The 26,454-nt window shown below is 39.8% G+C and overlaps 1 protein-coding gene across 14 annotated transcripts in view; it reads left to right on the top strand.

Annotated features, from left to right (window-relative positions):
* The window catches only part of DLG2 (discs large MAGUK scaffold protein 2), a 1,033,288-nt gene that overhangs the window by 150,588 nt on the left and 856,246 nt on the right, over nucleotides 1–26,454 (top strand). For 9 of the 14 annotated variants that reach the window (XM_068930581.1, XM_068930580.1, XM_068930587.1 and 6 more), the window contains 2 exons: nucleotides 5,942–6,040; nucleotides 25,581–25,655. In XM_068930581.1, the coding sequence (XP_068786682.1) occupies nucleotides 5,942–6,040; nucleotides 25,581–25,655 (174 nt within the window). Of the gene's footprint in view, nucleotides 1–5,941; nucleotides 6,041–13,936; nucleotides 14,061–25,580; nucleotides 25,656–26,454 lie in introns of those variants that run through there. The other 5 variants (XM_068930592.1, XM_068930588.1, XM_068930583.1 and 2 more) reach the window with 2 other exon arrangements.

Raw genomic sequence — 26,454 nt, 5'->3', positions numbered from 1 at the left:
AGCAACGCTATTTGCCCAGCTTTCCTTTCTGCCACATGCAGCAGGTCAACAGATCCTTTGAGCTTCCAGCCACCTGTATTTGCTGTGCCGGGTCCAGTAGGTGAGGGACTGTACCTAAGCAATTGCCCTTGTAAGGCTTGTGTTTGCAAGGATTTTTGTAGCTGTCCAATGTCATGATGTCTTCCCTTGCATGAATCACCGCACTTGGCATCCTCCACCAGTGTGTGACCTTAGTGATACTCTGCTCCCTGGAAAAGGAGAAATATGAGTGGCTTGTTTTGCAGTCCAGCTGAAAATAAAGTTCTGCAGGACTGACACTGGAGATGGAACCCAGATCTGCAAAATGAAGCTCCCGGGTGTGTCTCCTGATCATAAGGCTTGAGTTTGTGGAGCCAGCTGACCCTAGGCAGCCTCACCTGCATTATCTGGATTGGGAGGAGAAAAGCTCCTAGTGAGCTAGTCACTGTTCCCTGCCTGAATTTCCTGCTTGGAAAGTCAGTCGTCTTGCCACACAGTTGTTCTTGAGCTCTAACACTGAGTCTGTCACATCATATTCCAAAAGATTGAGTCCCTATTAGCTAAAGTGCAGTCATAAAAATCTGAAGATAAAATAAATATTATTGTGATATTTATGCTTACTTGTAAGTGCAAGATTTTTTATAAAAAAAAATTCAAACACTTTTGCTGAGATTTGTACAGTAGAATTCATGCCCACATGCATATTTTCCTTTTCCCAATTCACCTTTACTGGTCATCTTGAGAGGACTGGCGCAGAGGGGACTGCAGTGACATTCTTACAGGGTTAGCTTTGAGACCTTGTAGCAATCTGCAACCTTACCCTGACTTAGCATAGTTGTAAGGACTGAACCACGTGGATGTGGAGTAAAAGTTTACATCTTCAAACAATGAACCGGACACCCTAGCAGGGAAATAGAAACAAAATCTTTGTTGATTACCAGATCATTAGGCTGAGACTAAAGAGCCATGCTTTTGCTAGGGATTTCAGAAACACTTAATTATCCATTTTTTTTTTTTTTAACGGATTTTGTGGGCAAGAAGCCCACAATATTGAGCCCTGTTATATTATTTCTGGACTGAAATTTTGGTCCAGCTGAAGTTAAACTCTGCCTAACTTCAGCAGGATTATATTTCTGATTTTCATTTCTAGCATGGCCTGGTCTGGGGTTGTGTGAGTTTTCAGTCATCTGTGGTATGGGTAAAAGTTAATTCCTGCCAAAAAATTGCTGAATGAGATTTCCTCCTGTAATAAGGACAATAAGAGAAATAGAAATGGGGATAGCGCACTATGGAAAAAGGAAGGCGCACCTTATGGTATCTAGGTTTTCCTCTGCGTAGCATTACAGGAAAAACTCTTCAAGTCCCCAATGACACCTTGTTTCCTACAAATTGTCCAAGAGCTGCAGCTTTTGCTGGGGGTGGGGTGGGGGGTGGGGAGGTGTTTGTTCAAGACTGCCAGCAGCAAGAAACCGAAACTGCGATGCTCAGCATACATTTATGAGAGCTTGTCAACTCTGCCTAGGTACAATGAAAATGTGCAGTCTTTGATGGATCATGGGCACAGAAGGCACTCTTACTGTTGCTGGCATGTTGCAAAAGATGAACTTGACTTGCATCCAGTTTTGGTTCACATATGGCTTGAGTAGATCACTAGTGGAGTTGGCTGTAACCTGGTGTAGAGGTGTGCTGTGTTGTTCGCTTGTATCAGTATCATACTGTGCATCTCAGTTCATCTCAGGTTGCTTCCCTACTCTAGTATAACTGCTAAATGAATTAATTTGCATCAATGTACTGTGAAATGGATACTTCCAGCATATGTTACATTGTATTTTACTTTCCCCCTGTAGCTTTTAAAATGTTCTAGTGGTTTGTAAAATGCGGACCTTCAAAAAATTAATTAAACAAAAGCAGTATCTCTCAGCGCTATATTTTCCTGCGAGCATTTGATTACCAGGATGATAGCTTTCTTGACAGATATTGGCATCCACAAGTTAACAGATCTGTCTCTCTTTTTTTTTTTTTAAATATCTTTCCTCTATTAATGTAAATCATTTGAGGCAAACTGGCATTTATCTACAACTTTTCATGGGGCTGGAACAGAACTGTCCTTTCTTGATACAGAGGGCCAAAAGTGGTCTCAGATCATTTTGTGATTTGAACTCCTCTCTAAAAGCACACAGGAAAGTGCTCCCTACGCTGCCTGCTATAGGACCCTAAGGCAATTGCAGATGTATTTAGGCTAGTGGGCTCCCCCATACTCCCACCAGTGCTCTTGGTCACTTTGAAAAGCTGATCAGCCTTTTCTAGCCATAAAGTGGTATGTGTGCCCTAGGAAATATCCCATGCAGGTGTGTGTGTGAATAAACTCAAGGTCCTGGCAGGAACATTCAAGAACGTGGAGGAGCAGAATACAGTTTGCATGTGTGTTTCCTATGTTTTTTATTAATCAATGCACTTCCAAAGCTGGGCCTCATTCCTAGAGGTAAACATGTGGTAACTGTTCTGAATAGTTACAAGTATCTCATATTGTTATATTAGGTATAAATTCTGGAGCCATATAAATAGACTGGAGAAGTCATCCACTGTTATAGCGTTTGGCTCCTACAGGAAGGCCTCCTAAAGGAAGTCTTGGAAACCTCATATGCCATAATTGCCTGTGAGGGCAGATGCTCCTTCTGGCTGGTTCCTGGCTGAAACATGAACTAGAACAGGCTGCCTGCTGAAAGTGGAACCAGTGACAAGTCTTTCATAATTCATAGCTGTGTACTTTGGAAAAAAAAAAAAAAAAAGAATTTTGTTGACAGTTGACTGTGACAATTGTGCATGTCCTAGTAAGCTAGAGGAAAGATGTGTTGTAAGCACAGAAAAGCAGTAACAGAGCACTCTTAAAATTAGATAAAGTTAACAAGGTAGCTAATGTGATTACTGTTTTATTAATAAACATTTAAATTACTCTGTAAGTTTGCACGATGACAGAGACATTGCCCTGAAGAGATTACAGTTTAAATAGTTCATGTTAATTATAATCTAAATAGATTAGCATTAATTATACATAAAATTAGAAGACTGCTTTTGGTATGATTTTGGTGATTCTCATGGTTACTAGCCATATGAACAAAATTATCAAATGATGTTTTCACCTACTTTTGCAACATTTGGTTGTAAAATCTCATCTCTTTTTGCTGACCAGCTTGAGGGGAATAAGATAATATTTTCTTTTGCAAAGATGAGGACAGAGTTGTTCTAAATACCAGCCTTCTAGATACAAACAACTGATAAAAAAGTTAGACTTTTATTAATTTTTCTAATCCAAACTTAAGGTCATTTTTCTAGAACCTCCTAGAACGAGGTACAAGCATGGTGCGTGAGTCATGCTCCTCTGCATTTGTACTTTGTCACTCAGGGGGTACCAGTCCTGCTTCTCATGGTGACCTGCAGAGTTCAGGAATATCGGGATGTTGCTAAACTTCTTCTTCTTTTTTTTTTTTCTTTTTTTTTTTTTTTGCATGAGCAGGCAACTTATGGATATATTGTGTACAAATAATTTTAGACAGCATAGGCTTTTGGTTAGACTGGAACTTAGGTAAGTCAAGAGTCAGGAGAAGAGATTCAGACCCAAGAGTGCTACGTTTTAACAAACGTATCATAAGACATAGGATGTATCCTTTTCACCTCTTGCATTGTGCTGTCTAGTTTATTTCAAAACACAAAGCTAAATGACTACTGGTTTTCAGATGAATTGCTAATGTGTACTTTGTTCAAGTTTGGGAGCCATATATTATTTTGCTAATGCATATTGAACCTTAATACACTGGAACAGAGAGATGTTCCAGATTTATTATTATTGCTCTTGCTTGAGCTGTTTGTATCCTCCTAATGTCCTTGGTTTACTGCTCTTCACAATTAATCTGTGATCCATTTCCCTAAGGGAAACAATTGAAATATTTCATACCATTTCATGAGACATTGTTTTATACTCTTTCAAAACACTAGAATCAACTAATGGTGACAAATTTGAGGAAAAACGGTAAAATATGAATAAACTGAAGTTGTACCTTATCCAGTTTTGCAGCTGCACTCATTTGATAAATGCTGCTATATAGCCTGTAGTTTCAACTGTAAATTGTCAAGTCCCCCTTTAAAGAGTTGCAGAAGCTAAGCTCATTTTAGGATCAGGCAGAACCTGGTCTTGATGATTAGAGTAAATAGATAATATATTGATTTGCATAGCTTATATTGTTGCCTGTAAGTAATAACAATAGAAAATACTTACATCAGGTATTCAAAGAAAGCAAAGATGAGATGAAAATTTTTATGCATGCTCCTTCCTTCCTTGTAAAATCCATTTTCCCCTTTTCAAAGAACACAACTAAGGAGCTGCTGGGATTTTTTGTGTGCTCTAAGGCAAAATACAATGTTCGGCAATGTGAGACCTGGGTTCAGTTCCTTACTCTCCTCTAAGAGTTTGGGCAGATTGCTTTGCTCTCCCTTCCAGATTGCAATTGCGGGATAGTGTGACGCTATTCTGTGATATGAAATAAAAATCACAAAGGAATGCATGGTTCTCTGTGACTGCAGGCGTATTAGAGAAGCTAAAAATTGAGAGAGGACATGCGTGGAGTCCTATGCACTCAGCCCCATATAGCGCTGAGTTGTCTGGGCCTGATCCAATAGAGCATTTAAACGCATTCTTAACTGGAGCATATGACTAATATTATTGATTCCAGTGAAGTTAAGCACGTGTCTAAGTAGTTTGCTGGACGGTGGCCAGCATTCAGTCCTTTAGTGGGCTGAGCCCTAAATAAACAAGCCAGTATCAGAGGAGAAAACATTAGCACATGCGGATGTGATTTGGCTGTTTTTGTGGCATCGGCTTGTTGCTTTCTAAATCATGCTGGCAGTGGTTGGTCTATTTAAAATGCTAACCATTTCTTGCCTATTGTGTTAAAATTGACTGCACTCCTGTTGGAAGAAGTATGGGCCTAGATCACTCTCAGTGTCTGTGGTGCTCAGTGCTGATAGGTACAAGACACTGTACTCTGAAGTCACTTTACTTTCCTATCCATGATCTTGTAAAGTGTCCAGAAATTTTCTGAGATCTGAGACAGTGGCAGTCATCACGTTTCATTCAAAGGCTAACTTTTCAAACATATTTTTGTAGGGCAGAGCATTGTAAATAGAGATATAACTTATAATGCCTATTGCCTCAATGCAAAATCTACAATAATGTATTAAATTTCCAAAAGGAAAATTGAAAAAAACAAATGTAGCCTTTTATTATACCTTCTATTGAGGATATTTTTTGATAAAATATTGTATGTTTTATGATGGATTTCTGTGAACAATATAAGATTTAAATCTGTGTAAACAAAGGAAAGCTAAAAAAAGGAATGCCCACACTACATCATTTTAATTTAAAAGATTTTCAAATATGGTCAAGACACAAGTAGGAAACTTTCAGAAATACACCATTTAAACGAATGTCATGAATTAAAAATAAGACAACAAACCACGTAATTCAGTTGGTGCTGTTACCATAACTATTCCTGCAACTACTCTAGATGACAACCCATCAGCTGGTCTTTTTGGTAGGGCAGTGATTTCCTTCCTTACTCTTATGTTCTGATGTTGAGATCTGCTGAGCACACTGAACTCCTTCTGAAGTCAACTAGAAATTATGATAAACATCATCTTGTAGATTTAGCCTATGAAGACTTTCACGGACTTCCATGAGAGTGGCTATAAGACTAATCCCAGAAATTTTTATATGACAAAACGCTGCGCTGAAAATCCATGTATAAGCTACCTGATGTTTGTCTGAATTCAGGCTACCCTTCTGTATTTCCATTACAATCTTTACATTTAGGAATAACAGAATTATAGTGCATATATCAGCTACTTTATTTGATTTTTTCCCCTTTAGTCTGCCGCTTCCAATGGATCGGAAGGATCCAGACAATGTGGTGTACACAATAAGGAGAATCAGACTTTTGAAAATTATGCGGTAGACATGAAGACAAAGGTATGGTCCATGGTTTTATGATGGATTACAAAATTCTTATTTAACCAATTTAACTAAGTTTTTTTCTGAAGGTGAATGCGTAGAAAATGTTAACTTTGAGCTCCTACGCTCATTTTTTGCTGCTTAATGCGTGAATGTTAGCACATTTGAATGAGGCTTATAAATGCAATTTATTGTTGTATATTACTGGTCCGGTGGATTTCTTGCTGTCCTAGGAAGAATTTATGTTTTATTCCATTTGTAGAAAGTTTTTAATATCAGTGGCAGTTCTGGAGGGCTGATGACTTTTATGCTGATCTCAACACATTTCACAGTATTTTCAAAGTCTGAGGTGTTGCACAGTTAGTTAGTTAATTTTATTCAAGGTGTTTTCAGCCTTTCAGTGCATGCTCTTTTTGGTATGGAATCATTATGGAAGAATAGGAATGTCAGCAAAGGGATGATTTGTATATGGACAGTCTAATGATACCTAATATAAATGTATGCTGAATAATACATGAAGCAATATGACTTCATGGCTGCAGTAAAGAGGATATGTTACAGTTCTCTTTACAACAGTCTTCCCATTTACAAGTAGCTTATATATACTTAAGTGTTTCATTATAACATATCCATTATTTTCGTAGGTTCACAACTTGGATGGAACAATTCTCTTGGGCTTAGATATTATCATGCAAAGTTGCAGCCTTGAAGTCATGGTGTATTTTTTCTTTTCTAAGTTACGAAAATTGTTACATTTTCTTTTAATGTTTGCAAGCTGGAAATATCACAAAAAGAAAACAGACATTAACTGAGTTGGCATGCTTATCTGATACCTTGTAGAGGTCGACAAATGTTTGTTTTTTAACACTGAAAACTTGCAGATTATTACTTCTTGTCCAAAGCCGTTCCATGGGATATGTTTCTAGATTGATTTCTCTGTTCTATAGCTTTTCAGGATCTAAAGAACTAATTGTCTATCATATCTTTCTGATATTCTTACATTGCTGTGTTCCCAGCTGATCAGAAAACTTTTGTACTGTATAGGACCCCGGCACTACTTGAGAGTTGAAGTATGATTCATTGTGAGATCAGCAGAACTAGCTCCTTTGGTCAAAATCTCCTGATTAGCAACCTGATTTTATGAGTCTTTGAACATCCTTGATCTTCTTTGTAGGTAAAGGCAGATGAAAGCACTCAACAGCTCAGGTACAGGACCAATATATTCTCTTCATAGTATAAAACTGAAGTAGATGGCCCAGTTGCAAAGGGTGGTCTGGCAAATCCAAAAATCAAATGTGTATTGCAGGAACTCATATTCTCATTGAAACTGGCTCCCATATTTATGGATGAAATTATCTCCCCAGAGCAAGGAATTACCACAGGCTTGATATATGCACGACATACATTGTTGTCTTGTTGTAGAAATCGTGAGATATGCTGGATCTCTGACCAATTCCACAAAATAATTTCCTCCTTAGAGTCATGGTACTGTGAACTCCTGGACTGCATGTTTCTCAGCAATTCTACTTACTAATGTTTTCATGTAGTTTGTAACTCTCCAGCACAATGTGTGCATTAAAGTACACTCCAAAAATTTGCAGCTCCATTGCCAAATACTAAGAAATTCAGAGCTGTGAGTGGTATTTTCTTCAGTTCTCAATACCATGGGATAGCAGATAGCAGACACTTTGTTTTAATTTCCTTGAATTTACTGGTTTTTGTGTCAGTCCTTTGAAAGAATCATTTTGTCTGATTTCTTTTTCAAGTGACTGTGCTTTAGTGTCAGTAGCACGCTGCTATGACAGTGACACATAGTTTAAACATATGCACCAGAGCTTTGCAGTTGCTGATGAGCAATTGGGTTTTAGATTTACTTCCCCAGACAGAATGCTCAAGAATGAAAATGAATTCTTCATTCACCATGGATCTTGAGAGTTGAGAGCCACTTCAGGAAGTATTGCCCTTAAGTACCCTGTGTTTCCACTGCTGAGCATCCTAGCCCACATAAAGCTGGTGTAGCATATTTAACTGAAGCACTTGTGTTTCATTCTGAATAAGGGATTTGTGGGAGGCGAGAGAAAACAGTTATGGCTTTGTATGGAAAATAATAGATACATGAAACATTAGGTAGAAATTTTAGATCAATAAAGGCTGCAGAGCTTTCAAAGGGCTAGTTTATCCAAGGCCTTTCACAGCTTTGGATGGCTCAAGAACCTTTCCACATCCTCTGTTCTGCACCCTGTGATTGTGAATGTGTTCTTCCTACAGCCTTACGGTCACACTCCACTCCCAGCTTGCCTCACTCTCTTCTCATTGGCCTTTCAGCTGGTGAGGGCTGTAGGAAGGGGACTATTAGAGATGTTGTACTGTATTTATCCTTGGAGATTTTCAAGACATTACTCTATAAAGCCCAAAATAACCTGAAATGACCTCATTGCTGAACCTGCTTTGAACAGGATGCTGGACTAGAAGCCCCCTGCAGTCCTTCCCACCCTGAATTATCCTGTGATCTGATGATTACACTGATTCCTGGAGAAAAAAGGAGGCAGTCAACTTAGTGTCCTGAGCGCCTTCTGAGGCAAATGGCTTTATACACCACTAGATACAGTGGCCAACCACACACAGTCGTTCACTGAAGTACATGTTTTCTATATGAAAACAGACATCGTTTTTAAATTCCTCTCTGAGTGCTGGGGCAGTAGGTGTTTGTCTAAGCTGATGTAAGCTCCCATGTACTGAATAAAAGGGTTGCATGCTGGGCATCTGCTTGGGGCAGGAAGAGAAGGAATCCTGTCCACAGCTGTGGAGGAGAAAATAAACTTCTTTTACAGCTGTTGAGCCTGGGGCCATGGTGGCCGCTTCAGGTGCTGAATCTTTGTGTTGAAGGAGAGAAACTGCCTGTTCAGCGTTCACTTCTCCTATGCCTATTTTATGATCTACCTGCAGGCCTCAAAACAGTGAGGTCTGGTTGAACTGAGACCCGTGGTACCTTATGGAAAAGAAAATTATCTTTTTCTTTTCATGAATAAAGTTACTAACTGGAGAAACTAGTCAGGGCTCCAGGCCAACAATGATTATACTAAACAGCAGTGAACTTTGTTTTGTATGGGAGAAGGGAATCGTTCTTCCTTTAGCTTCTGCCTGAGACTCTCACGAGCCTTAGACCAGCTGCAGAGCTACTGATGTTAGAGCTGCTGCAGTCAGAAGGGGCAGAATTGCTAATTTGCCGATCTTTAATTTAACACCAGCATTCATGGCCCACTGGTTCAGTCTAGGAACTGCATTAAAATTCTCAGCAACTAAAGTATGCAGAACTTGACACGTTCTGGAATTTGTATCAACTTCTCTTTGTGGCTGAAACAGGATTTATTCTGACATTTCATTTGTAGTATAGTTCCTGACTCCATATCTTATTAAGTCTTAGACTTTCAATATACAAACCACAAGGATGTGCTAATTTAGTAGTTTCTCATTTTTGTGAATGGCAGAAAACAATTCTAACAGAGAGCCTATCTATCTCATGAGTTTCTCCCTTCTAGCATATAATTACTCAGATAGCTTTTATCCCAGTGATGACCTACTGACTAACCAGTTGTGATTCACACACAGCAAGCTAGTTGGAATTGGGTTCAAGTGGTATAAATGAGTTGTGACCATAGGAGACATAACTTCATAACTACATCAGCTGCCCTCTTGGGAGAGAAGTAACGAGGAAAGTATTTAATATACTTGTAGTTTGTTTGGGTGCAATATAGGACCTGAAAACAAGGAGGAAAATCTAACCCCATGTGAATGACTGACAATTTGATACCATCAACAAGTACTTCACAGTACACAATTTAAGATTCATTAGCAGGAAATAAATCTTTCTCTACATTTGTAAGAGGATGTGATTGTTTGTGTGTTCTCTTCGAGGATGTGATTGTTTGTGTGTTCTCTTCGTAGATGCTCAGGGCTCTAAATAGTCACTGGGTAAATCTGCAAAAGGTGGGGTTAACAGTCTGGTAGACGTCTCCTTTCTTAGTGTCTACTCCAAAGCACGGAGACCTAGTACTCTTTTCTTTTCTTAATTTCTGTTTTCTGAATTAGAGATAATAACGAGTTACTTTTGCTTTTGTAAGCAATCAATTTCTCTTTACAATTTTTTGCTGTGCAATATTTGGTTTTCAAAAATATTCTTAGAAATTTTTAAAAAGCTGTGTCATGGAAGATTATAAAAAATCATGAAATCCTTCTTATTGGTTTTAGGTTTTACTGAAGCTCGCTTTTACAAAATATTCATTTCAGCTGGATGTTACAAGCTCTGGTTCTAAATATAGCTGCCTAATTAAATCCTATGCTTTGGTTATACAAGTGGAAGAAGTACCTGGATACAGTAAATTAAGGTTTTTAAGGGCAGATAGGAGCATTAAATTGTCCAGACTACACTCTTGTATTATATAGACCATCAAATTTCACCTACTTGCCTCTAATTGTTTGTTTTATGTGATTTAAAAATAGATGCCTTAGTAGAATTAGAACAGAAGGAAGTAGTCACCCAGCTAAGTGGTTCTCACATGGTGGTCTGCAGAGCCACTGGTATCACAGTGGGAAGTATTTGTTATTCTTCCTGTGTTAAGGCTTTCTGAGAGTCAGAGCTCATCCCAGAGGATATTTTTGACCATTTAAATCAACTACACAAGCAACTATAAATCATCTCTTTTCACCCCAGATGGCTGCTTCTTAATTTGTTTGTTTTTTGGGTCAAGTCTTTGTGGAGTATATTTCAATCATGATCATATTTGCAGATAACAGGAAGGTTGGAAGAGCAGAGAAAAAATACAAATAAGAATCAAACTGACCTGCAGAAATTAGAGAAGAAGAGGCCATTGCTAATGAAGGGGAAAGAAGCTCCAAGAATTCAAAAATCTTATGTTTGTGGTAATAAAGTGAATGGAAAAATTGTCCAGTTGATGGAAGAAAATGGAACAACTGAATCTTTTGTGATAAAGCATACAGTTTTCACTGTGTCTCTCTAACATCCCTTTCATATCTCGTTTAGTGAAAAATGCAGCGCTGGAAGCGGTTTTGCATTAGGGATGGAGAATTAGAGAAAAAGAGAGATTGTATCCTCCCCCATTGAGTCCATCATCTACTTCCATACTACTGTAGTGGAGTCACTGCTTTGTCTAGTCATTGACAGATGTATTTTAGAAACTGTGACCAGGAGCCCTGACAGCCACAATGAGCCTGTAGAAGGATGGAGTTGTGGTCTCTGTTCCCCAAAGCATAGATCTCTTCTGTTTTAGGCTAAAGGAAATTCTGAGGGTAAAAAGTAGGTGGCTGTATTTTCTGGGGGTCCACCATTAATGGTGTGCTAAGCTGGGGTAGTACACAGGCAAATCCTGCACTTTTAAATGCTGATTGCAGCATTTTACAGAAGGAGCTGATGGCCACAGGATTTAGTGCAGGATTTACACCCAAAAACTAGGCTGCAGGAGGAAACTTTTGGGTACGCTTATAAAGTCTGGTTTTTCAAAGCACAAACACAAGTCATGTTGCTCACATAAGCACCCTCAAAGAGTTCAAGTCCGTTGTTTTTCATATAAACTGTAAATAGGATAATGAATTCACTGGGACCAACTCACAGGTGTAGAGTTACTTGCAAAAAAAAAAAATCATTTACAGATCATGCCCTTGGAGAGCTGTTTGAAAATATACCCACATCTGCCAATTTGTAGTATGGTATGAAATTTTACAGCCAAGTCATTAAGCAATTATATGTGTGGAAATAATTCACACCTTACTAGATCAGCTTGAATCTACCAATTAGAAGAGAACAAAGGAAAAAAACTGTTGGATGTTTTACATTCAATTGTTAAAATCTCTCCTGATTATAGATTTGACTGGACCCCCATCTACCTTGTCATGCCCAGAACACAAGCATAGCTTTGGTTAGATCATCTAAATGAGTTAATTGGTTCCTTAGTGGAGAGTTAATTGGTTGTGTTCTTCAAGGATGTTTGAAAAGTTCTGTGATTCATATAATCTGTAGCTTAATAAAATTGTCTGACCATTGGGCTACTGGAGTGGAGTAAACCACAGTAGTGAGAAAACGTGTAGGTCCCTCTGCAGTGTGTAAATACAAATCAGGTTTGTTTTGCACATATGAAGTTGCTCAGAGTGAGTTAAAGCTTTAGAGAAAATCATAAGTGCTCTGGAGAGTTTCTCTTTAAGACGTTATATCCTCCAAGACTTTAATAGTTGGGGGAGGGTTGGTTGCTCTCTGACCACATATCTGATTCACTATGGATTTTGTAACTTTGGTAGCAGTGACCTCATTTTGGCAAAATAATGTGTGTCATTTACTGAACCTCTTGCTGCTTTAGCAATCATGAGAATATTAGGGTTATAACCTAAGTAATTTATGGAAGAGAGATGATTCTTAAATATCCTTTTATTTTCTTGAAATGGCTTATTTTATTGAAAACATATTTTAGCTCTGAGTGAGAACGAGATATCCTCAGCAAAGCACCCAGGGGGGATTGTGCTGTCCAGTGTGTTGAAAAGGTGAATTGTAATGTATGGGTGTCTAGACGTTTCCTCTTGTTGCTGTCAACAGTCCAGTTGGCTGTATTTTTTTTTTTCCAGTGAATAGGAGCATTGATTTTCCTCTCCCTTTGGCCAGAGCTTTCATTTTACATATCTTTCTCCTTCTGTGTCTCTTTTTCTCTCCCTCCCTCTTTCTTTTCTCTCTCTCTTTCTCCATCTGTAAGAGAGGGATGACTTTAAGAGCTGACAGTGAGCTTTTTAACTCGGAATGATTCATGTAAGACACCTGAAAGGCAAGTTCTGCACCAGCATCACTGCAAGAAAGGTAGGGGTTTGGGGGCTAAACAGTTTTCTTAAGAGCTTGCAAAATTCTTACTAAAGTATATATAAAATAAATTACGTCTGTGGATCTGTCAAAGAGACAGAAAAAGTTTGGGAGAGAGCTTAAGGAGTTTTTAAACTCTGCTATTTGGAGTGAACTCTTTTAATTAAAACTTGGATGTATTTTTTATAGGTGGAAAAAAAAGATGCACCTCTCCACCTTTGAATAATATATTTAGAGTGCTTTTTCCATGGATTGTAAACTATATCATTGTTGCGCTTCACAGAGACGTTTGCATGTATAAATCTGCAATTCATGTTTTTTCTCTGACTGATTTTTTTCATACTTTCTGAAAGTTCTCCTTATCCAGCTGTTATTTATATTCACTTCTTGAATCAGAATCTGACCTAGTAATTCTGAGTGATTGTAGATGTGACGCATGAGCTATCACATACACCTTAATGTTTCAATCATGCACTTCCAGTAATGTGAGCTTGCAGGAATCATGCTCTTCATAAAAACTCTTACAACCAAAAGCAGTTGTTTTGGCAGAGAAGTGGCAGCGCTTTGATAGATGGGCCCGATAGTTGTATACGTTGTGCTTGCTCGGAGTTAGTAGAAAAGAGGAGGGAGAGGGAGAGAGAGAGGGGGGAGGAAAAAAAAAGACAGGGAAGCAGAGTGAGAGAGAGAGAGAGGAGAAAGAGAGAGAGAGAGAGAGAGAGAGAGAGACTTGGCAAAGGAAATCTTATGGGTATACTGAAACAGCATATCAGAATAGAGAAACCAGAGCCAGAGCTGAAATGTGATGCTTTTGCTCTTTTGTGCTTGTTGTGGTTCTCATCTTCCCATTTAGAGCGCTGCATACTATTCAACAGAATATTTTGATCACAGATTGAACAATGCAGCAATCAAGCCTGATAAGCCACCTGGAAGTTTTGCTTGAGACGATTTCTAGTGGGTTTTCTGATCCCTGTGAGCATCATGCCTGCCTTTAGCATTGTGGAGGAGGACTCGAGTTTCTTATGAGGGCCCCACTTGGAAAAGCAGGCTGTGCAGATTCAAGCCTCCGGTTCTGTTCATGCTGTTCAAAAGCCTTTTCTCACCCTTGCTGATTTGTTTTTATGATTTACATATACTCCCGTGGAGATTTACAGAATGGATTGTCTGTGCATTGTCACGACCAAGGTAGGACTGGAAACATTGCTGTTATGTATACATATCTTTCTGCTGTTTTTCCGTTCCTGTAATTAAATAGATTGAGCATGTAATGTGTCAGGTTGCAAGATAAAGTGATAAATAAGCTTTGCTTCAATGAGCGTTTTGTTCTCTTTTTCTGAAGATCGTGCAGTTTGCTTCTGTAGCACTTCCTAAATGATATGTAATTTACTTATTTTTACTAGCAAAAGGAAAATGATTTCATGTTTTATCTTAGCCTATGCTTGTGTCTATTAATATCTCCAGCTACTGGAGCACTTTCAGAATCCAGGGTATAATGCACATATTTTCTCAGCATATCGTACCAGTTTATTCTGTAAACTATAGAATACAAAAATATGGGGACATTATATGACTTCTAGTATTTTAAAGAGGCCAATCAGATGTAGTTCAGATAGTCGTGATGTTCCTGATTGGAGAGATGCAAGTTTCTGTGGCTTATTGTGGCGTTTTGGGGGGAAAAAAAACATAGCTTGCTTTGCACCTCCGGGCCTGAAAAATAAAAATGCCTTGGCCCCGATTCGGGGTTCTTATATTGGTGCTGGGTCCAACCTCACTGTTTGGGAAAGGTCCCTCCAAATAATTCCTTCCAAACGTACGCGTAAAAGGTTCGTTACGCACCGCAGCCGCGGCAGGTTAAGGACACTGCCCGAGGTGAAGCTCTGAGATAAGGATAAGCCAAAGGATTCCCGGAGACGTCCTCAAACTCAGCAAACTAACTTAAAATTAAACGACGGGGGAGGTGATTGGGGAACTCCCTTTCTGTTGCTAGGGGAGAGGCAGATCACCACATGTTCCTGACGGGATTTGCACATGGTGTTAGTGTTTATAAGGAGCTGTTGCGGGGGTAAGCCAGGACACTAAGGTTCAACGTAGCGGCTCCCCGTTCGGGTTTATCTTTGATGAATTCTGTCATTTCTCTGGGATTTTCAGCCTGCCAGGGGGTCGGCTGGAGCGCCCGGACACGGCCTAAACGATGACGCGGGCGGGCGATTCGCGCCGCCGTTGCTGCCGGCCATCTTTGCGCGACGGCAGCGCAAAGCGGGCCCTCCACCGCCACCGCCACCACCGCCCCGGCCAGCCGGCTGCGTGACGGGCAGGGGGGAAAGGCAGAAAGCGGCAGGGCGCAGCCACGCGCCGCGGCGGGGGGACGGCCGCCGCCGAGAGCGGGGAGCGCGGCGGGGGCACGGCTGAGACAGCTGCGAGCTGTCAGTCCCATCTCGGCAGCGGAGGAAGAGAGACAGGGGAAGAACAGGAGGTGAAGGCGGCCACAGACGGAGCGCCGGCTGTGGCCTCCTTCCCCTCCCGCTCTTTCCGGATCTTTCCGGATCTGGCCGGTCTTGCCGTGTTCTGGCAGGCCGGGTTGGGTCTGAGGTGTGGTGAGGCGGCGCTGTCCCGTATCAGAGGGGCCGGCGGGCGTCCGCACGCCCTCTGCCGACGATTTGTCTGGGGGAGAGCTGGTGGGAGAGGTCCGTGGGCGGGAGGCGGCGTGGCCGGTCAGGGGAGCCGCGCGCGGCCTCCCCTCGAGCGGGGTGGAGGCGCCGCCGCTGCCGTGGGTCCAGCAGCGGTGAAGAAAATGGAGCTGAGCAGCGGTGGCGCGGCGCCGCTGAACAACGCCTCGTTCAGGTGCGCGCTAGAGGTCTGGTTTATATCCCCTGAGGTTGCTGTTCAGTAGTAAACGCAGGTTGAAAATGGAGCCGCGATGGACCCTGTTACTTCTTGGTCTCCAGTGCTACGGTGGGGACCTGCCGTCACAACCGTCTTGGCCTCGAGACTGTGGCGGGCATGGGAGTTGTAACTGGATTTGGGTCAGGGGAATAAGTCTGCCTCTGAACTGGTATAACTGGGAGAAGAGCCTAGCCCCGTGCCTTGCTTTTGCAGCATGAGACAGCGCTCCACTTGCTTTATGAATTGGTGATGAACGCGTCTATTGGACGTTTTCCTAGAGTCTTCGGGGTGATAACGTATGTTGGTCTCCCTGTTATCTCAGTACTGCTGCTGCCATGAACAGGGCTCCCAGCTCCATCTATCCAGAATAGTTTTCCTCCCAGCTCTTCCGCGTCCTCAGTCTGCTGCTAAATGGCTGGACTGGTCTGCAAGTCAAGCGTGTGACCCTCAAGCGTTCAACTCGCGGCACGCAGTCTTTCCAGCCAGCTTTGACGTTGCGATGAGGTAGGGTGGTGAGTTGTGGGGGACCTACCGTTTGGATGCATGTGAGAACAAGATATTAACGCATACGCATGAGCTGGATAACGGCAAAAAATGCGTTTCGCAACATTTTCATATCGCAAAGGCTTGAAGCCACATAAACTACGGGCGATTTCCTTGTCTTGTTTCGGTGTCATATGTAAATAGCGGCACCAGTGACTTTGTAATATATTGATCCAAAGTGTGCTCTTACTTGATTCCTTGTGTGTCGGAATAACTCTATTTCCTTCAAACCTGCAACATTTTTATCACATCAGTTTATTAACCAGTTTTCACTAGTATAGTGAGAGCAGATTTTCAGTACATTTGAAATTTATTTTAAAATTTACTTCAATAAATATGACTTCTACAGAACAACAATACGGTCATTTTTGGCCTCAGATCTGGTAATTATCTGTATTTAGATATCCATTTGGCTGATTTGTGCAAATAATTGCCACTCCCATTCCTGGCAAAATGGATCTTAATGTCGAGAGAGTAAATATATCTGTTTTATTCTTCAGATCTTATAAATAATACAAAGGCTGTAAAAGATGAATGCTATTTAAACTGCAAAAGATGAACACTGTTTAAAAAGTTGATATTTGTAACACACGGCCATTAAATTTACTCTGGAATTTGCAATATTTACAGTCTATAGAAAATGACATAAATATTGTAGTGGAGTGAATATCCCCTTGTTGTTTATGTACAATTGATCTAACGAGTCTGTTTTGACCTCTATTTTATATTGTGGAAGAAGCCATCTAATAAAACTAATTTCTTATGTACCTCCTGCAATTTTAATTCCTACTGACATTATTTTTTCAGTCAAAATGTAAGGTATGTTTAGGATGGATTTAACATATTCATTTGTATGGATTCCTCCTCTCTGTTTTTATTTCCATAATATTTTCACATGTTTCTGAACCCAGGACCTACAAAACACTGAACTAGTCCAAGGTGACTTCATATGGTTTATTTTAATTGATCATGGCCCCAGTGCAGTTTCTTTCTTTCTTGCTTCCATAAAACACAGTATTTTGTGGCGTTATTTTATCTTCAGGAAGAATTCAGTATAAATAAAAGTTCAGGTCAAGACTCCATCTCAGCAGGTGTATCAGGACGTTTTGAAAAGGAAGAACATTCCTACTGTGCCTCCCAATAGTTAGAGGCAACACGCTGTTCTCTCCACTTGCAATCAGATCTCCTTCCATCCTTGTGCCCTTTGGAGTATTATGAATGCAACAGTAGCTGTAGTTGTTGGAAAACAAAATAGATAACCCGGTGTTGCCAAACAAATTTCACAATAATAGGGGCTGCTTTGCTGAAACCCCCTGCTCTTACTGTCAAGATGGCTTTTCACTCAAAAAAAAAAAAAAAGAAAAAAACTTTCTGGCTCTCGTCATTACATTTCTGGCCCTCATCGTTACAAAGGAGAGCTCAGAAGTGTAAACTCTAAAGGTTTTAAACCCAGAAGATAAATGAAGAGAAGCCACAATCTATTTCTGATTTTTAAATCTCATGATTGCAAGGTGTCATGTTCAGGTTTTTTGATACTTGCAGCTGACAGTCCCAGCACCATAAAAAAAAAAAGGATTGAGTAAAAATGCAATTGGCCATCTGATCGTCTGTGACATGCAGGGATAAAATCGATAAAATCGTTTTTTATGATAGAATTTTCAAAACTTCCTTGGCAGTCTACTCTAATGTTTTATTATCCTTGATATTAGTAAAGGGACTAAGAATTGTCAGTGATGGTTACCCATGGTGTCACTTCTTGTTCTGTTTTGGAGCTGAATTTTATGGTTTTGCTTAAAATCCCAGATATTACAGTCAAAAAGTTTCTGCATTTTGAGAGGAGCTTGCAAAGATGAAACAGATGTATGCTAAAGACTCAGAGAATAGACACCAATTAAAAAAAAATATTCACTAAACTGAAATCACTTGTTGTTTGCTGCCTGCCTCCTTATTTTGTAACACTGAGGACTGGCAACACTATGTGAAAACCATGTGATCCTGTCTTCTCCTAGCCTGTAAACCAGAGCACTGCTTGCCTTCAGATCTTGAGACTGTGGGCAGAATGCCCAATTTGACCTTGTTGATTTTGTTAGCTACAAAAATAAACTTTGGTGGTCCAAATGTTGAAAATCTTGTAAAAATTACTCCATAGATGCTTCAATTTAACTCTTTATAGTGGTTTAAGCCTGATAATGCACTAGAGAGGTTCCGTATTTAATTAAAGTGTGACTGACCTCTATGGGACCAGAAAAATAAGTGAAGAAGTAATTCTTCATATGAGTGGAGAAATGAACATATCTGTTGGTTTTTTTATAGATAATGAAAGACTCAGTCCATTCAACAACGGCTAGGTTTCTGTACTGGGAGTACGACTATTACATGAGCTTTCTGTCATTCTCAGTGGTGAGCCCTGGTTTGCTTAGAACTGCCAGTTTTGCTAGCAGGACTAGTGAAGAAGTTGGGCTTTTTTTGTTTTTGCTTTTTTAAAAAGCTCAGTTCTGGTTTGGAAAATTAGCAATAGCTCTCTCTTCATGACTGCCCCTGTAGCACCCTTTGTAAGGATTTATTTGAAGTATGTAAAAGAATGAAGGAGGAATGGAAGGAAAAGACTATATTTTCTGATGGTGTTGGGAAGCAGGGTCATACGCTTGTTTATCTTGCTAAAACATACCCAGAGTTAGTCATGCTCAATTCTGACTGGCCAATTTGCCAGGAGCCAGTAACATCTGTCTATCGTATGTTCTTCTGCTGATTTGGCAATATATTTAGAACAGGAGAGACCAGTGTATACACTCAAGGCAAAACTCTGACAGATGTGCTAGCAGAAGTTTCGATACAGGCAGTGAGTGCGGAAAATAATAAACTCCTGCTTTCCACTACCAGACCACTATCTGAGCGTTCAGTTAACCTGAGTGGGCTTCTCCCACTCCACACACTCACCACCCCATTTCACAGCGTGAAATGAGAATTCCAGTAGAGCTATGCCATTCTGAAGCACAACCACGAAGAGTCGTAAAATATGCGCCTCCTAGGCTGGTCTTTTTCTCAGCGTTAGCTTTCCTTTCTTCCCCCATAATCCTAGCATGAAAGGTAGGGCAAATTTCAGAGCTCATCCTTTTCAGCGGCATCACTGTAAGTCTGAGTGAGTAGATTCTATGGCAGGACTAGTTAATTTTGAAACTGCCTGCTGGTCTGCATTAGATATGCCATTATAAATCCCCGTTGATAGCATGCTGTACTCAGGAAAGGTAGGGCCAAATTTTGTGTCCCTGTAGGATACTGAGGATTCCCCAAGTGTGAAGGAATCCCACATTTAGGCAAGAGAGTGCAACCCAATAGATATAAAGGGAAATGGTAAAGCAAGATACAAATACTAAGGTTGAACCAGTGTTTTGGGTGTTGTAGACTGGTATAATCTCATCAAAACAAGTAGCTAGTTTTAACAGCTACACTAGATAAAGATCTGACTTACATTTAGCTGGACAGGAAACAAAAAATAACCGCATTTCTATGTGTCTGCATACTGCTAATAGTGCTGAATGGATCTGGGCAACATTTGTTGTTTTTTTCTTTGCAATACTTCAGGGTTTGAATCATTGCAATTTAAAATCATAAACTGGGTAGCAAAGTTTTTTTGCTGAATTTCCAGGCTATAACAAACCCCAAACAAAGGAAACATAATGATTTTCTCCCTAGAGATTCATATTTAGCTAAAATCAAAATCTTTTTCTATAATCATTATTAGGTCCTGATGAGCACTTTAAACTGTGGTGTTCTCTTGCCAGATCCTACACGTGTAAGGGTGCTGAATCCATGCAATTTACATGCAATTTAGTTAACTCTACTCTGAAGTGGTACTTGAGGACAGTTTTGATGACTATGGATTGGCTGCTGGCTAAACTATAGTCTTGGAAGAGCAGGAGGATCCTTTTCATTGATTACCATTTATCTTAGCTGGAGAATATAGTCATAGATGTCAGACAGATGGGGAGTATAACTGAATATTTATTTCAAATCTTTATTTACCAATGCTAAATTTTGGAACAATTATTGTAAGCCTCTGGCTTTTGAATTTCAAACATATGAATGTAAACTGATGAGATGTGTTGCCTTTTCTAGGGAAAAAAAAAACATTTTTTTTTTTTTTTGGGGGGGGGGGGGGCTCAAGAAAATTACACAGACCAAACCAATGTGCATTGCATATGTAATGTCTTGTAATTATATCTTGTCAAAAGCTCAACTTTTTTCTCCTTTATTCTTTAGAAATATGGTAATTGTCCCTTTTCCCTTGTAGTTAATTATAAATTTCTGGAAGAATTAAGTCTGTTAAATCTCTTCTTCCCCTTCTTCCCCCTCCCTTGGTCTCTATGGTAGCAGCAGGAATAGAAGGGAATTACTTTGATCTCCATTTCTGAGTGACATTTCGTTCTTTCCAAACATTGACCTTGTTTAGCGCAACTGAAATTTTCAATAGATTTCATTAAATTATAATTTGCTGATCTCAGAGAGATGTCTTTACTGAGATTAGTTTTAACTATGGAGGAAGAAGGGTGATTTGTTTCATAAATCTATGAATAGCTCTATAAACTGAGAAAGGAAAATGTTCAATTAACCGTTCAGGCAGATATGGTTAGGGCTTAGTACTATTGCAAGCAGTGGAGAGCTTCACATATAAGGAAAGGTGGAAGATACAGAGCAGGACAAACAAAATAAGAGAGTCTGATCTTGCCTCAAAAAATGATAGTACTTCTTAGTGATAGTAGAGCTATACATCCTTACCAGGTCCCTTCTCTAATAGTCTGAGGAGCTGTACTGGGCAGAGGTGTTAAGATAATATCCTAGCACCAAGGTAAGATGCGTTTTTATGTATTTCACATAGGTGGGACTGACCAAATGGCTTCTTTGAAATGTCCAGGAGGCCACTGAAAGCAGAAAAGATGGATCTTTTAGCATACACCCTCAACAAAAACATTCCTTTTGTATTTTAATTTGTTTACTACTACCATACAAATTTCCCTCTGTCTCTCTTCATCTAATCCAAGGCTTCTGAAAAATGTGAAGATATGTGCAGTCAAGGGGAAGGCAATGGATATTTATGACTGAATCATTAGGTCAGGGGTACTGACTAGTATATCATTATATTTTCCCAATCTGAGACCTTTTGTTGAGAACTACAATTATAATTTTCCCAGAGAATCATCAGAGAATATTATTTGTCAGGATGTGTATAAGTAGATAGGTATGTTCCACTGGATTTGAATTCACCAGCTCTTGCTACTGGAGACCTGAATCAAGGATTTGCATATAATTTACAAATCATGTTCTTAGCTTCTCTAGTGGATACAAAGAGAATCTTACCTGTGATTGCTTTTGACTCTGATCACCAATATCCTCTGCAAAAAAAAAAAAAGAAAGAGTTAAATCTTAACGGAATTAGAGGAAGCTACAGTCTACAGTTCAGCAGTTCAGCTAACCCTGATAAAACCTTTAGCAGATAAAATAGTCCTAAATGTCTTCTCCCTTTTGTCATATTTTCTCTAAGATCTGCCTCCATATCTGGCCACAGTCATGTTAGGCAATATTTGGCCTTCAAAATCTGATATTGATGGCAATGTTGGAATCTCTCCGTACGTACGAGTAACTGGCAAACGTCTATATACTTGCTCTCACAAATCCCCCTCCCCATGCCCCCCCCCCCCCGCAAACACCTCCAGCAATCATGATGGTTGATCAGAATACCACAAAAGAGGAATTATTCCTTGAAATCTTACCCAGAACTTGCTGATGCGCAGCATTATCTCTTCACCAGAAACTTCAGTTGTGCTGTGTCACAAAACTCACCTTTATGCCTTCTGATGCAATATTTTCATGTAATAAAATCAGAGAGACTTTCTAGGTGCTGATGCTACCACTCCAGGAGTGATACACTATATTGCTGTTTTTAACCAGTGCTGAGAACAATCAGTTTTTTCAACATCTGACTGAAACAGGTGAGAAGATTGCTTAAGGTTGCATGATAGGAAGGTTGAAGTTAGACACAGAGACTCTGAGGGGTTTGCAGCCTGATTTTATCTTCTGAGGTTGGTGCTTTCTATCTGCTGGTTACCTACGTGGTCTACATTTCTGGATTCTTGATAGATATCTTACTGGTTTGGGAGCTGCACATAACAAAGCCTCCAGAGAAGGAACTCCACTGTCTCTAACTGCGTAGGGGGTTAGCATCTCCTTCTGACTCTGGTTATTGCCTCAGTGCTTCTTGATTGTATTTTTGCTATGCAATCTATCAGGGTTTTAAAGCATCAACACAAGAAAAAGCTATAGCTGATGTATAATTTGGTAATAATAACGGATTTATTTTTGTATGTCCCAAGGTTGGTTTATATAAAAGCATAAAAGCTGAAGATCTTATTGCATATTTGAAGGTGCTGATTGCATGAAGCTGTGAGAAAGCCTATGCTCAGATAGCACTGTTTGTTACTACAGTGAAGCTGTCGCAGGGGTGAAGCTGAGTAGTGCAAGACCCTGTGGATCTTCAAAGAAGGGGAGTGAAGCAAGATTGTAGAAATTGCTCATGCATAAACTAAAAAGAAGCAGTGTCTCTTTTTCCATTTCAGATGGAGAACTAGTTTATTTGAATGTATCCTCCCAAACAGCAAGACATATTCTTTTTGCCTACAATTATCAGTAAATGCAGAAAGCAAGCTACAGCTAATTCTATCTTCCCTTGAAGACTGTCTAAAGAAAGATAATTAAACATGATGGATTTTCATCAGTTTTAAAATCTTAATTTTTTAGTGTTGTGGTGAACCAGGGTCTGTAGTCCTTGTGCTCACCAAACTACTAAGTCAGTGAAAGTATTAGCAGTAATAATCAAATTGAGGTAATTCCTTCTGCAGCCTGCAAATAATTCCCCCCATAGTTATTCCTATGCTTTATCATATCTCCTATGCTTTCAGAATACTTCATGCAATGTTGACCTTTTGGAATGAATTGTTTCTTAGTTGGTTTCTGTAGGTGTGACACGTTAGAGCTTTTTTTTTTTTTTTTTTAAAGAACACTTTTATGCAGAAGAGCATTATTAGCAGTTGATATACAACTTTATTTCTTAGAACTGTTTCAATTAGGAGAACATCTGAGATGAATGCTGTGAAAAGCATTGTTTTTTTTTAAAAAAACGTACTAAAAATAGTGACTGTTTGCAAAATCGTGTGTAATTTTCAGAGAGAAAAAAGTGTCCAGTCCTAGCCTTTGAGCTGCATGCATTTCTCAGAAAATTCCAGTGCAATATCATGATATCAGTGCAGTAATTCAAATATTCAGCTATGAAAGGCCAAACTCTGCAGGCCATTCTACAGCCTAGTTGCACCCCCAGCTCAGCCCTTGCATTGGAACAGCGGGATCTCTGGAGAGCTGCTGCTGCTTTCCAGTAATTCCCAGAGTTACCCATATCTCTCTGATCCTTGAATAAGCATCATATGTCTCATGAATCTGTGTCCAGGACAATTTTTGTTATGAATTTCAGGGTCAAGAACATTAGCCCCTCCTGCTATGAGATCTGGAGCCTTTATTGTGCAGATGTATCTCCTTTAAGAATTTTTGCCTTCCTGAGGAGGAGTCTCCTCACAAACATGTCACACGTGGATACCTAACTTTGTAAGATTAGGCTTTTCAATCAGAAAAAATGTTTCTTAAATATGTTTCTTGTTCAAATAAAATTATTAATTTTCTTTCCTTTATCTTGGCTTGGACTAAAGATTGAAAATCTACAGTTATTAAAGAAATAAAAAAAAAAAAATGACAATAATTTATGCAGCTTTTTGGTCAAAATTCATTTCTAATTTTATTATTTAGATAGTATTACTTAGTTTGTTGTTACATTCATCCCCTTCTTACAGGAGATAGATAGCGCACAACCACAGGATACTGCTGCTATGATACCAGTGACTTTTTCCAATTATTTTCAATAATACTTTCTAAATTTTCATCTAAAGGTGCAATGCATCTTGCTTGCTAGGTCCGCCTTTCTGAATAATCCTTAAAGGTGCCTGTGTGAAAATGCAGAAGTTAGTAACTATCAATTTTTAAGGTGGAGAAATTTTGGAGAATATAAAGCTGGAACTGGCATTCACACTTTTTCCTGATAAAAGTGTTTAGTATTGCAGTGCTTTATGAATGTCTACTTTATGAAGGCAGAGAACAAAGGACTAATAGCATATGTTAGTCAATGTTCTCACTTCAGATTCAAAGTTGAAAATAGTGTGAAATGTAATCCGTACTATCCACAGAGATTGCTCTCCTTTGCTCTCGGCATGAGGAAAAGAAAGATGTATTGTAGTTGCTTGCAATATACCTGGTTTAAATGAAAATAAAAGCTTCTTTTTACATTGTGTCCAGCTTCAGGAACACACATAATTACAAAAGTCCTCCAATGCAAGCAGCTAAATAATAGTTTCAGTCTTATGTGAAATGCTGAGAGTAATGGTGGCAGACACAAAATTTATTCTGAACTTTTCTTCAGGGACTCTGACCCAAGCTGCTACGCGATTAGTTCTGATTGGCTCCACATCTTCAGTAAAATGTAATTGGATCACTGCAAATGCAAGGGAAATTACAGGAAGATCAGCCCGAAGGCCTGATGGTAGCATCTTGCGCTGCCATGTGCAGTGTTAGACTTTAAATTAACCCCTCACTCTTTCGGTTCTGCAGAGTTTTAGGGAACTGTAGGATTCTTTGGTAATTGCTCTGTTTCCCTACGCTGTGTCCTCCAGTGCCCAATTTGGGGAGCAAGCAGTGCGTTCTGCTCAGCTCTGAAACACACTCTGAAAATTTGGGGTAGATGTGCTTCTCCTGAAAGGTAGCCCTGGGGGGTGGTCAAGCTACAGCTATCAGTGGTGCAAAGCGGATAGAAAGAAAAAAAGCAGCCTGTCATGAAAAGGGAAAGAAAAACCAGTTTCTACCTACTGCCTAGAGCTTGGCTATTGTTCTCTGAAGTGCTCCAGTGCTGAGGAAAGCCGGAGGGCATTTGCTTGGGGTGCAGAGTGAAGGTTGTGTTCACCTGCATGATTGAGAACTTCAAAGAAAATTAATGGGTAAATGTTCAGGCCTTTTTGATCCTGTGAACTGCAGATCTAATTTCCCCGACATGACAACGGAAAAATGACTTTGTGAAGTTTAATGTGAACTAGCAAATGCCTAGATGCTCCATCTGGAATGGAGCCCATTGCGCCTAAGGATTGCAGCACATATTGTGTTGTGTATAATGCCATTTTCACTTATTTGCAGCAGAGCCATGGCAGATGCCCATCCCACAAATGCTCAGTCGAAACACCTGCCTGGACACCCATTCAGCATACTACCGTAAGTTTGAGCCTTTTAATACAAAGATTTGAGAGTCTGAAGGGTAAGTCTCTGTATTTGGAGCAGCCCCTTCGTGTAAAATATGAACACTCAATGCATTTGAGAAAGAAAGAACAGAAGTGAATGCTAAGGCTGGAGTGAACACCTTGGGAAGCCGGAGCTGTTGAAATGTTGGGGTATTAGCTTAGCTGGGCTCCTTCAGAAGTTCAGTTTCTTCTGGAATTTAATTCATTCCATATGGAGCAATAGGGGTTAGTGATAAACATGGTGTCCTTGGTGATGGTGTCCAGCTCAGAGGGAATATGGAGTTACTGTTTATTGCTGCAATTAACTCTGTGCCCCAGCTGATCATGATGACTAGGAGTCTGTTAGCTTTGCCTGGTCACAGACGTAGTTTATGGGAATTCATTCATAAGCTCCCACAGGGTCTGCTAGAAACAGCCAAGCTGTCCCCAGACTCAGGTACTGATACAAAGAAAGGAAAATGCATCTTGTTTTTTTTCCTGCATTCCTGTGGAAAAAAAGAGAGATTTGTGTTGACAAGTGCTTTATGAACTAATATGTGGGAAAATTTGCCCAGTGTAGATAACAACAAATTTTAGGATGGTGGGCAGTGAGTGACCTTTAATCTGATGTATTTCTAGGAAATGACCTTTGTAAACACATTCCTCCTCCTGCCAATTAGATGGTTTCAGTGAGAGTTGCTTCTAACTATCAAGAAGACAGTAATATTTAAAGAGAAAAAAGAAACTAGGGTCAAGCTGACACTATATTGTTTTATATGTTGTCCGAATATGTA

This window comes from Struthio camelus, chromosome 1 (assembly GCF_040807025.1).
Source record: "Struthio camelus isolate bStrCam1 chromosome 1, bStrCam1.hap1, whole genome shotgun sequence".
Taxonomy (NCBI): Eukaryota; Metazoa; Chordata; class Aves; order Struthioniformes; family Struthionidae; genus Struthio; species Struthio camelus.
Note: the sequence above shows the minus strand (reverse complement) of the source record. Positions and strands in the feature narration are given on the sequence as shown.